The following is a 13408-nucleotide window of genomic DNA, read 5'->3' as shown; positions in this document are numbered from 1 at the left end:
GCATCTTGTGAGTTTACTGTGAGTCATATGTCACAGGCGGGACAAATCCCATTCATCATCCAGCCTAAGTCCAACAATTAAGCATCCTTTGTCAGGTTTTCTCCATGAACACCCTTGTCCTAAGTGTGCTGAGGCTCTCACTGACTGAGCTGATCAACATTCGGTGGACTAGGCCTATTGAAGAATCACTCAGGCATAATCGCTCACCTGTTAAATGCGTCGCTGTAGGTCAGCACACTCATAACCTTATTTTTAATCACTTAAACACAGTCCATTTCTCCTATAATCATATTACATCTCTTATACATCACATCTACCCCGTGAAGTTTTCTAGATACTCCTTGGAACTTCGAAGTTTTGTTTCTCTGTGTTTCACCTAAAATGGCACCTCCTACTGAGATTGTGTGCCTCTGTGGACGTTGTTTGATGTCAACATTCCGTGCAAAGGGCGTAGTTCAGCAAGGCCGCATATGGCGGCCAAAATCCCAAGCATATAAGAATCATCGAGACGCCCTCAAAAAACCTCCGGTACTGGAACAGACTACGAGCGCTGATTACAATGCAACCAATACCGACTTACAAGATCACAGTAAGCTACTATACTTATCAAGACAGGCACCTGTCGAAGCTAACAGGATTGTCTAGCAATTTTGGGCACAGGGGTGCAACACGAGTCAACAAACAAACTCTCTCATCTGGACATCGCCTACTTGACCAACTCACATCAACAGCCTCGAGACCGATCCCTTAATCATTTTCCGGAGGTATGGGCTGGGGAGACTATTGACTCAAGTATGTATCAGTCTTAGTCTGAAAAAAGAATCAGTCTTGATTAAATCCAGCTTTCAACGATGAAATAGGCAAATGCAGCATGACTTATTACGACCAATTCCAACGCATGGAGGCTACAAATTTAATCTTAATAACGATGGTGACCTGCCTACACCTCTTCGAACACATCAGTGTGTCCATAGCTACCCTATGTCTTCATGTGATTCGAGCTGCCTTATCTATCTGCAATACCCCAGTTGGACATAGCAGAGACTGGAAACCGGTAGATATCAGAACTGTACTTGGTGATCTGAGGATTGAGCCGCAGATCAAAAGAACTTACTGCTGTCCAAAGTGCTTTCAGCTGTATTATGACGACAAGATTCCACAAAACTGCACCTACCGTTCCACTCGCCGAAGTCCCAAGTGTCGGGCGCCCCTCTATCGCAAGACCTCTGGACCTGATGGTGTTGAAAAACTGCATGCTACTCGACTACTTTCAACCATATCTTTCACCGATTGGTTAGCTAGGTTCTTGAACAGGCCTGACATTGAAGACCATCTGGCTTGCAACAAAATTCCGAAGAGGAACTCGGTGATGGAAGACGTTTGGCACGGCTCCATGTGGAAATCTTGTCGTGGGATCAATGGCAGAATATTCACGAGCTCTCACAACAATTTAGTGTTTTCATTGAACGTTGACTGGTTCAATCCCCTAGGAAACAAAGCTGCAGGGAAGCAAATATCCATTGGGACCATCGCCCTAGTTTGCTTGAATCTGCCGCCCGACATCAGATCCGCTCCCGAAAACATCTTCCTTGCTGGTTTGATTCCTGGACCCTCTGAGCCTTGACTGACGGACATCAATAAAGTACTAGCCCCCCTGGTCGCGGAACTCAAAGAATTGTGGAAAGGCGTCAAGTTCTCTTCAACTTTCAATCATCCAAGGCAGGGCTGCATAATCCGTGTTATGTTAGGTCCAATCATATGTGACCTCCCAGCAATAAGGAAAGTGTTGGGAATGGCTGGACATTCCTCCCATAATCATTCATGCTCAATATGCCTCATACGGAAGGATAACATCGACTTGATTAATATTCCCAAAAAACTGTACCGGTCTACTTGCGTTCTTCGTTCCCAATCCTTGGCCTGGAAGAACGCTACCACCATGGAGGACAGAGCCGAAATCTTCAACCAACATGGGGTACGCTATTCAGTACTCTGGGAGCTACCCTACTTCGACCCACTTAAACATACTGTAGTTGAGCCAATGCACAATGTATTCCTCGGGCTACTTCAGAACCATGCACTGAACATCTTTGGTATAAAGACAAACCCCACAAAAATCAATAAGCCAGTTGTACAAAATCTTGATATCGAAGAATCTCAAAATTCTCCTTCCGACGATGACGAAATAATAGATTATCAAGCCTCAGACAGACCGGAGATGAACATTGGAGATGATAACATGGATGATTCAAGCTCCGGCTTCATGTTGTCAGATGAGCAAATATTGACAGAAGGTTTGGATGGACTCTCAGAAACGGGCAGCTTTGGATATTTTGATGACAACACAGACTTAGCCCTTGCATTTGAGAACATGGATCTTGATGGCTTAAGTCGTGAGAGTAAAGCTTACACCAACAATAAAACTGAAGACATGTATGCTGATAAAGAAAGTGAAATCGAATCTTCTGACGAGGCGCTGTCTGAATTTGAAGTGGATGATGAGGAAGAAGACTTTAGCTATATTTTCAGTGATAAAGGGAATCTTAAATTACTTCATGATGCTATAAAGCAGGTTCAACTCCCAACATGGATAGGTCGAGTGCCGAATGGGATTGGGTCAGCAGAAGGTGGCAAGTTGAAAGCTGCTGAATGGGTTATACTCTTTCAGACAATGATAATTCCGGCCCTGATTTTGATAGCACACAACAGAGGCACCGACTTATCTGATGTCTTGGCCCCAAAAGCTGTCCATAACACACTCCACCTTATCAGTGTATTGGATATTATTCGACAATTGGAGGTGTCAGATGATGATGTTAAATCATTGACGTACCATCTCAAACAATATCGTCAGGGCCTATCACATCTGTTTGGTTCCTTCCCAATACTTCCCAATCACCACATGTCTCTCCACATTCCTCGGGTTCTAAAGATGTTCGGACCTGCCCCTCAATGGTCCGCATGGAGCTTTGAAAGGCTGAATGGTGCTTTGACACAGATACCAAATAATAATCACCCTGGTGCGCGATTTTTTCCCCCATTTGACCCAAAAGAATACGTACTCACTTCTGCACTATCTGACATCCAACATATCCTCAAATGTACCCCATCTTATAGATGACCAAGAGCTCACCCTCCTCAAAAAGTGGAACACAGCTCAGAACATGCGGTCCATCTTCCCAGTATTGTGCAAAGGACTCCCAACAAAAGCATCAAATCTACTTTTAAAACTCTCAATGCCCAAACGTACATGGGGCAGCGTCTCTCAAGGTCTCCAACCACAAGGGGAGGTCAGTTCGAATTATGCATACGCCCCCCAGAAGAGTGAAGGTCTTAGCTACGAGTCTCATGAGCGGCTTGTAAGCAGAATGAATGAGATTTCCGAGGAAAGAGTTCTAATAGCTATGAATGCTTACAAAGTCAAAAACAAAACTGCCAACATCCTTCCGCTCTCTCGATGGGTAAATCAGCTGAGCTCGGTGGATGTGGACAATATAAAATATACCGTCAAACACAAAAGTATCTCAAACAGCACAGTCCTGTATCAGGTCAAGAATACAAAGAAAAGGAATGAAGTGGTCTGTGGACAAATTGAAGAAATTTTCACCACAATGGTAAGAAAAGGTGAAAGCCGCAATATTCAACTTTGGCTTGAAATCAATAGGTATGATGACTTGACGCCTGCACATCAAAAGAAACATTGTCTCCGAGATTGGCCGCATGGGAAGATGAGACTAGTGTATAACAGGCAGAAGAAGATAGATTTAATTCGTGTTGATGAGCTCATCAGCCATGTAGCTTTGTGGGAGACACCAAAAAATTGTTTTGGTATCAAAGAAGCGACTTTGCTAGTCACTGACTTATCTAAAAGATCATCCACCAGCCACAGTATTTTGTAATGAACAAAAACCTTGTCATTGTATTTCTGACTCCTTCCTTTGGCGAGTCCAAAAGTGTTATAACTCGGATTGTGTAACACCTGTGAAAGATCACATATCAGATGTCACACTTTAGATTAGCACACTTGAGACCGCGCACGCTTGTACTTGCTCTTTTCCCCATCTGACAATCTAAATACCAAACCGGATTGCTCAGCTTCTTCCCTCGTCGCCAGAACCCCGTGACCAGGTCATAACATATTGTCAGATCTCTACTGACGATCGAAGAGGTATCTAGAACCGAACAAATCAAACCCCGAACGAATTATCAGCGAATCGATCAGAACTTAGATTATAATTGATACAGACCAACCTTAATTAACCTGCACAGAAGATCCAAGATTAGATTTCGAGTTAGGACTCGCGAACTCACCAGAAGAAGAAACCTTAACTTAAACATTCAGATCGATACTCACACACTCTAAAACATAAGCCAACACGTCTCCTACATTCAATACCCCGCAACTAGACGAAGAAGAATCGGACGATTCTAGTTTTTTCACTCCGACTCAACGTTCTGCCTCATCTCATACCCGCGCACCCACAGATATGGAGGTTACCACTGCCCAGATGGAGGAGATGCAACGTCAATTGAACGAACTTGCGAAGTCGCTAGCTGAGGAAAAACGCTTACGTGCTCAGGCCGAGAGCGAAATTAGCTCAATGCGGAGTACTCAAGCTCAACATCAGACTCCACCCGCTCCTATGACGAGTCAAGCCCTAGCAGCACAACCTGAGATAGCGAACGCACCTAAAGGTCCCAAGGTTGCGACGCCTGACAAGTTCGCCGGCGCTAGAGGTAACCAAGCTGAGGTCTTTGCCAGCCAGGTGCAACTCTACATGATGGCACACCCGTATTTATTTCCGGACGATCATAGCAAAGTGGTATTTTCACTTTCTTACTTGACTGGCACTGCCAGCGCGTGGGCTCAGCCGCTCGCTAAGGAGCTATTCGATCCTAAAACGCGACACCTTGTCACTTTTGACCGATTTGTCAAGAATTTCGAAGCAATGTTCTTCGACACCGAGAAGAAATCGAAGGCTGAGAAGGCTATCCGAAGTCTGACTCAGAAAGGCTCGGTAGCAAACTACACTCACGAATTCAACTTGCACGCCGCGAACACCGGTTGGGAAGTTCCAACTCTGATCAGCCAATTCGAACAGGGCCTCAAGAGGGACATCCGTGTTGCCATGGTCCTTATTCAAGACGGCTTTGAATCAGTCGAACAAATAGCTAACCTCGCTATCAAACTGGACAACAAACTTCACGGCGTGCCAGAAGCCTCGTCCGCGACCTATACCCCGGCTGCCGATCCTAATGCCATGGATATATCAGCATCTTACACCCGACTGTCTGACGATGAACGCAACCGACGCCTCAGGACTGGGTCGTGCTTCAAATGCGGAGTTCAGGGTCATCGGTCTAACGCCTGTCCAGACCGTCAAAAGGATCAATTTACGGGAGGCGGCAAGGGGAAAGGTACATATCATAAACGCATAGCTGAGTTAGAAGTCAAATTAGCGGCCATGAGTAGTAGAAATGATACGCGGAATGATCAAGGGGAAGGCAGTAGTAGAGCAGACCTTGCAAAAAATGGAGGCGCTCAGGACTGACTGTTGTGCCTATCCTGAGCAGAGGGGATATAAAGAGTGATATTAAAGTTGGTGCTAGTGAAGTGTTTAGATGCAATGAATTTGATCCACGTTTATTTGTCAAAACCTCGCTGTCCACGCTCCCCAATCCCCATGCCACAACCATTGAGACACCCCCTTCACTGTTCCTGATTGACTCAGGGGCAACCCACGACGTCATTGGAACGGCGTTTGCCATCAGAGAAGGATTACTGAACCACGCCACCGACAGCACCAGGAGTGTTACCGGCTTTGACGGCTCTGTAAGCCAATCATCGCACAAAATTGAGATGTTTATTGGCCGAGACTCGACCCCCACACCATTCATCATTACACGACTCAAAGACTCTTACGACGGTATACTGGGTATACCATGGATTCGACGCAACAATCACCTTATTGATTGGAAGAAAGGTACTGTTAACCTCAATAACACCGACATTGCGGCCATGACAAAGGTCTCGTCAAGTCTGACAACACCTCCACTTCGTCCCGAACTGGAACTTTTGGAGGACGCTAAGAAACTTGACGAGGGGATGGGTATCAACACCGATACATTACCATCCCCGCAATGTGCGTATGAAACTCTCTCTAAATCACCCTTATGTCGAGCAACTAGCAAGCGTGATCTTTTCGCAGAACCACTGCCTCACAAGAGTGAACCAGACCCGAACATGATCACCATCGGACACCACAGTCCAGACTCCACTGCGACTGCTACGTCAGTCTCGTCCATTCCGCCACACACCCCAAACGGTCCACATGAGGAGCCCAAGGGGCATGCTAGGATAAGAGACGAGGGGGCTTGTGTTTTAACAAACACATCACAGCCCCCGCAATGTGAGTTCGACATTAATTTCCCATCTCCACCTATTGAATCAGCTGGCAAGCGTGAATCCTTCCTAGAACTGCAGCGCACCAGGCCTATACACAACCTCGAGACACCGCCGACTGAATGCATACATGAAGAGAAAGAACACACCAACGCCAACGTGCATCAAGGAACCATTGCGACTGTTCCACCAGTCTCGTCCATTCCGCCACACAACCCCAAAGGTCCACAGGAGGAGCCCCAGGGGCACGCCAGGATACGTGACGAGGGGGCTTGTGTTTTAATCGACACATCACAGCCCCCGCAATGTGAGTTTGTTACCGTTCCTGACCCCATCCCTATTGAATCAGCTGGCCAGCCCTTTCCTCTCTTGAATACTAGTGCGATTTCTACGGATGCGGCGCAAGCTTCTTGGTCCACGTCAGCAAAACTAGCAGCTGAAGAAAAGAAGGACGCACCGGTCAGAACAGTGGAAGAGATAGTCCCCTCAGTTTATCATCGACACCTGCACTTATTTAGGAAATCCAACGCTCAGTGCTTGCCACCACGACGACGATATGATTTCAGAGTGGATCTAGTACCAGGCGCGCAGCCTCAAGCGAGTCGTATCATACCACTATCACCGGCGGAAAACGCAGCACTAGACGACATGATCAATACTGGATTGGCCAATGGTACCATCAGAAGGACGACCTCACCGTGGGCAGCTCCCGTACTGTTCACCGGCAAGAAGGACGGTAATCTACGGCCTTGTTTCGACTATCGCAAACTGAATTCATTGACAATTAAGAACAAATATCCTCTGCCATTGACAATGGACTTAGTCGACAGCTTATTGGACGCGGACAAATTTACCAAACTAGATTTACGCAACGCCTACGGTAATCTCAGGGTCGCCGAAGAAGATGAAGATAAACTGGCGTTCATATGTCGTGCTGGGCAATTTGCACCACTTACAATGCCTTTTGGCCCCACCGGCGCCCCAGGGTACTTTCAATATTTTATGCAAGACATCTTTGTAGGCAGGATCGGCAAGGATACAGCAGCGTACCTAGACGATACCATGATTTACACGAAGAAAGGCGAAAGACATGAACCCGCTGTTGATAGCATATTGGAGACCTTAGGAAAACATCAATTATGGCTCAAGGCTGAGAAATGCGAATTCTCAAAATCGGAAGTCGAATACCTCGGATTATTAATCTCACACAACCGAATTCGCATGGATCCGACTAAGGTCAAAGCCGTATCCGAATGGCCAGCACCACGATCTGTCAATGAACTACAAAGGTTTATAGGATTTTCCAACTTCTACAGAAGATTCATTGATCATTTCTCAAAGACTACACGACCACTCCACAACTTGACCAAGAACGACGCCAAATTCATATGGGACGAACGTTGTGACAAAGCATTCAATAGCCTGAAGACAGCGTTTACCACCGCGCCAATCCTGAAGATAGCTGATCCTTACCAGCCATTCATACTCGAATGTGACTGTTCAGACTATGCGCTGGGCGCAGTTCTGTCGCAAAAGTGTCCAAAAGACGGTGAAATACACCCAGTGGCCTACCTCTCAAGATCACTGGTTCAAGCCGAGAGGAACTACGAAATTTTCGACAAAGAACTGTTAGCGATCGTGGCGGCATTCAAAGAGTGGCGACATTACCTCGAAGGTAATCCAAATAGACTCGAGGTCATCGTATACACGGACCACCGGAACTTAGAATCGTTTATGACCACGAAGCAACTGACCAGACGTCAAGCGCGGTGGGCAGAAACACTAGGCTGTTTCGATTTCGTCATTAGATTCAGACCAGGTCGTGATGCTACCAAGCCCGATGCGTTATCACGCCGACCTGATCTAGCACCATCTAGTGATGAGAAACTCTCCTTTGGTCAACTAATCCGACCTGAGAACCTGGACGATAAATCATTCGTGGCCGATATCGCAAGTTTCGAATGCTTATTTGAAAACGAGGAGGTGTCATTAGAGGATGCCGAACACTGGTTCGAAGTCGACGTATTAGGTGTGACGGACCCAACTTCTAGTGAACCTCCAACGGTTACAGCAGTACCCGAGAACGTATCTATTCAAGATATCACCGACTCAGATTTATCAATCATCGAAGATATCAGAATTGCAACCAAACAGTGCACAAGATTAATGAAATTGATCAATATCGTTGAGAACCCCCTCTCAACCAGGATTAAGAAAGTCACAAAGAACTACCGAGTACTCAATGGTCTGCTTTATAACAGAGACCGCATCGAGGTGCCAGACGACGACAAAATCAAACGTAAAATTGTTCAAAGTCGACACGACAGCCTATTGGCAGGTCATCCAGGCAGAGCTAAGACGTTAGGCTTAGTACGACGATGCTATACGTGGCCTTCACAAAAAGCCTACGTGAACAAATACGTAGATGGGTGTGACTCTTGCCTACGTGTGAAGAGCAGTAGCCAACAACCCTTCGGTCAACTTGAACCTTTACCGATCCCTGCAGGTCCATGGACCGATATTAGTTATGATCTTATCACGAAATTACCACCATCAAACAATTATGACAGTATCCTCACTGTAGTCGACAGATTAACCAAGATGGCGCATTTTGTGCCATGCAAGGAAAGCATGTCAGCGGAGGATCTTGCGGATATAATGCTAAAAAATGTATGGAAGTACCATGGAACACCCAAAAGCATCATATCCGATAGAGGTAGTATTTTTATCTCACAAATAACTAAAGAACTCAATAAACGACTGGGGATACAGCTTCAACATTCAACGGCTTATCACCCAAGAACGGACGGACAATCAGAAATTGTAAATAAAAGTATTGAAGAATATTTACGACATTTTGTGTCCTATCGACAAGATGACTGGGAAGGCCTTATGCCCATGGCCGAATTCGCTTACAATAATAGAGACCACGTTTCCACGGGCGTCTCCCCCTTTAAAGCGAATTACGGATATAACCCAATATTCACTGGAGTGCCGTTGAGTGATCAATGCGTACCGTTGGTAGAAGACAGATTGAAGATGATATCAGAAGTACAGAAGGAATTAACAGAATGTTTAATTCAAGCTCAGGAGACCATGAGAAATCAATTTGACGGACACGTACGAAAGACACCGGACTGGAAGATAGGTGATGCGGTATGGCTGAACAGTCGAAATTTGTCAACAACCAGACCTAGCCCGAAATTAAGTCACCGGTGGCTGGGCCCATTTCACATTATTAAGAAAGTGTCTAATTCTACTTACGAATTGAAACTCCCACAGTCATTAAAAGGCGTCCACCCAGTCTTTCACGTGTCACTACTACGTAAACACAACCACGACGAAGTAGAAGGAAGGCAACAACCCGAACCCCCGGCAATAATACTCAATAACGAGGCCGAGTGGGAAGTATCCGAAATACTTGATTGCAGGATTCGTAGAGGAAAGCGTGAGTACCTCATTAATTGGAAAGGTTATAGCACTGAACACAATTCCTGGGAGCCTATCAAGAATTTGAAGAATTGTAGTCAAATGGTTCAAGAATTCGACAATAGATTCCCACACGCGGCAACAGGACATAGGAGAAGAAGGAGAAAGAGTTGAGAGGGCAAGCTTTTTCCCACTGGGTTTTTTAATGCTGCCCGTGGGAAGAATGCAGAGCTGTCAAGAGGAGCTTGGGCATTAAATGGGGGATAATGTTATAACTCGGATTGTGTAACACCTGTGAAAGATCACATATCAGATGTCACACTTTAGATTAGCACACTTGAGACCGCGCACGCTTGTACTTGCTCTTTTCCCCATCTGACAATCTAAATACCAAACCGGATTGCTCAGCTTCTTCCCTCGTCGCCAGAACCCCGTGACCAGGTCATAACAAAAAGTTTCTTTCTGTTATGTATGTATATTCATCTAATGCGCTAAGAGTGTCGCACCAGAAACAAATTGGTATCATCGTTATATTCATAGAACCCTTTAGAAGATAAACAAATTTAGTCCTTTGAGATTATTGAATTTTCGTATCGAAAACTTTCTTGTACCGCCTTTCTCACCTTTAGAAAAGAACCCAGTACTTGGTGAGGAATGTATCACATGTGGTTTGAAGACTTAGACCCGCGTCTTTGATCTGACGAGGAAATCTTTGATTTTGGATGCATTGGTTGAAGTTGTGTGCAAAGTAGGAAAACAGGGCCAGAGGACTCAACAGAGTTGTACTAAAGTCGATGTTTATTCAGATTATTTATTGACTTGAATCTCATGGTGGATGAGTATGTACCCAGTGTAGATTATTGGTAAGGAATAGTCGCGTTTGTCGACAACCGTGACCCCCTGAGCGTCTATGTTATGCCGTTGTGCCTTTGGGCGCCTTTAGATGAAGATAGCGATGAAAGAACACTCGAAGTGACGGCCCCCAAAGGATTGTGGTATTTCCCTTACTCACTCTTTTCACTTTTCCGAGAGATTACGCTGTGTTGTTCTGGCCCTCCTCCCAATCTCCTTTTGTCCTACTTTTTTCCTTTATTCCTGGTTAACCTCTTCATTCTCGTAGCACTCATATACACTAATCATTCAAGTTAAAGGGAAACCGTGTTCGCCGGCAAAACCTGATTTAACTCCCAATCCCTACTACCAATTTCAAAGTTTACACGTTGACCACATTTGATCTGATCTTCACGCGCCTCACCCCAGATTCATTCCCCGCTCCGGGTCCTCTCATCAAATCAATTCTACACCACCCCCCAAGTTGGAAACAGGCACACATGTCTGTCTATATATATCCCCTCAATGCCATTTGCCCACTCATTCACCCTCACAATCTAATCCCATCGATCCTGATCAACCATTGTGCTTTTTCTCAAGTTGGTAGAAGGTATTCTCTTCAAGCATGTCAATCCGGCTGTTGATTCATCCTCGGGATCAATCTTTTGATCGCACCCTTCATAACCAACCAGTCTTGATTGTGAGCTTGCTTTTCTACCAATCAGTCTGGAAATACTTCAATTACTGCACTTACTTTTTCTGACCTTTGAGTTAATTCTAAATCTGTTTCACCTATTCTTAGAATGAGTGATGTAAGTTTGAAATCAACTCTTCTGTTTACAGAAAGTATTGGTCGCGATTCAAGTAAACTAACTTCTTGATTTGTTTTAGATCGAACATCGGCTTGGTCCCGTTGGACGTTCTTGGTGGGCAGGTCGATCTGGAGGTCATCTACCAAATGCAGTTTGGCGAGAAAGGTTTGGAGATCGATCAACAAGTCAGGCATCAGATCAATTACCACATTCATCTGCCCACGGTCATCGATCTGGATCAATGGGAAAATTAGAAGATAATTGAAGAAGAGCAAGCCATAGAGTTGAAGAAGATTTACATAGAAGTGAAAATCGGTTTGATGAAGCTTTATATCGTAATCAAGAAGATACAATATTAGAAGCTATGAACGAGCAAGATCAATACCTTGAATGTGGGCTTAGATAGGATAGACTGAAACGTACGATTGAAGAAGATAAAACATATGATTGAAGAAGAATGTTTTGAAAGAAGATTAGAAGCTGATCTTTTGGAAAGGGAATTGGCTATTGATCAACATGAAGTATAGTGTCAACTTGATAATGAACTTAGGTTGAAACATCAACAATTGGATCAAGAGACATAAATCAGAGATCATTTAACCGATCAAACTTATGAAAATCAAACTAAAATTTTGATCGGTGATAAAACTGGTTTATATGATGTAGCAGATTTACAAAATTTATGGATTTATAATGTTGTTTTAGTTACTAGAGATAGAGCAAAAGAAGGTGTATTGATTCGTCGTAGATGGTCTCATTTGGTAAACCTTCTTTTTCTAACTTGATTTTTCGTAAAAACAATTGTTTTAACTTAAATTTTGTTTTACATTCTATCATCTTCTGAATAATTTTAGAGCTGCTATAATTGCTGGTCTTGCAATTCTTTCTCTATATCCAATTGGTGAAAGTCACTTTGATGCATACACTTCAAACGGTCATGCAATATTTCATTGAAGGTGTTTTTTTGTGGGTAAAGCTGTTGGTAGTTGTCTATTTAGTGGATGAAGTTGAAGTCTTTTCAGCATATGTCAGTTTTTTTCCCTCAAATGTTTCAATTCTTTGTTCACAATTATATTGACTCTGTACACTGATAATTTTTTTTGGTCTTCCTTATTATTAGCTTTATGGCCCTCATGATGTACCTGCACCTGAATGAAAACATGCTCACCAAAGTGTCCAAGCAGGGGAACTTGAAAAATTACCAAAGCTTGAACTGACTGTGGTTGGACAATGTTTGATTTAAGGACTCATTGATCCTCTTGACTTATCTTACATCATCCAAGCCCTGATAAGTCTACTGTTTTTTTGCTCTTAGTGCAGTGATTTGAACTTGGTATTGTCTTCATTGCCTATCACTGTTCTACAAGCTTATGGTCAATTATGAGACTCTTGGCAATCATCATCCTATTGATATCTCATGTATCACCAACAACAAATCAAATTATTGAACTTCAATCAAAGAAGAAGGTGTCACATGTGATTCATTCATCAATACATTTAAGGCCGCTAAAACACAGCCAATCAAATAGCCAAGGGGTTTGGAACACAATTAGTATATTTACTAGACGCCCAAAGGATCACACAAAGAGATAAACATGGTAGATGTAAAACAGAATTTATAGATGATGTAATTACAAATTCTTATGATTGTCATGTAACTTAACCTATCCAATTTCAGTGTTTGGTTACTTTTATTCAGATCATATGATGATAGAAATGGTGTGCATAAAGTTAGGAATGGGGATGGAAATGGGAGTAAAAATGTGGATGCCAATGCAATTAATAATAATTGAACCAAATTCAAATATTTTTTTTATGATTTTGATGAAAAAATTGTGTCACATTTCTTACTTTATTTTTTTCCTTTTCCTTTTGTTTGGTTTATTAAGAAAGATTAAAGAAATTAAATTTATAGGCTCCAAAAAAATCAATG

At 43.7% G+C, this 13408-nt stretch overlaps 3 protein-coding genes across 3 annotated transcripts; all 3 read left to right on the top strand.

Annotated features, from left to right (window-relative positions):
• Positions 1-104: 104 nt before the first annotated feature.
• Positions 105-809, top strand: MELLADRAFT_110626 (uncharacterized protein; the record flags this gene model as incomplete). Its single annotated transcript, XM_007414914.1, has 3 exons — positions 105-228; positions 335-589; positions 661-809. 3 exons carry the CDS (start codon positions 105-107, stop codon positions 807-809), a joined length of 528 nt encoding a protein of 175 aa, XP_007414976.1.
• Positions 810-2239: 1430 nt separating this feature from the next.
• On the top strand, positions 2240-3670 carry MELLADRAFT_66747 (uncharacterized protein; the record flags this gene model as incomplete). The annotated part of the gene is made up of 3 exons (XM_007414915.1): positions 2240-3020; positions 3118-3614; positions 3665-3670. The coding sequence occupies 3 exons, from the start codon at positions 2240-2242 to the stop codon at positions 3668-3670; spliced, it is 1284 nt and encodes a 427-aa protein (XP_007414977.1).
• Positions 3671-11288: 7618 nt separating this feature from the next.
• On the top strand, positions 11289-12631 carry MELLADRAFT_110624 (uncharacterized protein; the record flags this gene model as incomplete). Its single annotated transcript, XM_007414916.1, has 5 exons — positions 11289-11363; positions 11555-11699; positions 12142-12236; positions 12452-12502; positions 12596-12631. 5 exons carry the CDS (start codon positions 11289-11291, stop codon positions 12629-12631), a joined length of 402 nt encoding a protein of 133 aa, XP_007414978.1.
• Positions 12632-13408: the final 777 nt, after the last annotated feature.

The sequence above is a fragment of the Melampsora larici-populina genome, assembly GCF_000204055.1.
Source record: "Melampsora larici-populina 98AG31 unplaced genomic scaffold MELLAscaffold_46, whole genome shotgun sequence".
NCBI classification, from domain to species: Eukaryota; Fungi; Basidiomycota; class Pucciniomycetes; order Pucciniales; family Melampsoraceae; genus Melampsora; species Melampsora laricis-populina.
Note: the sequence above shows the minus strand (reverse complement) of the source record. Positions and strands in the feature narration are given on the sequence as shown.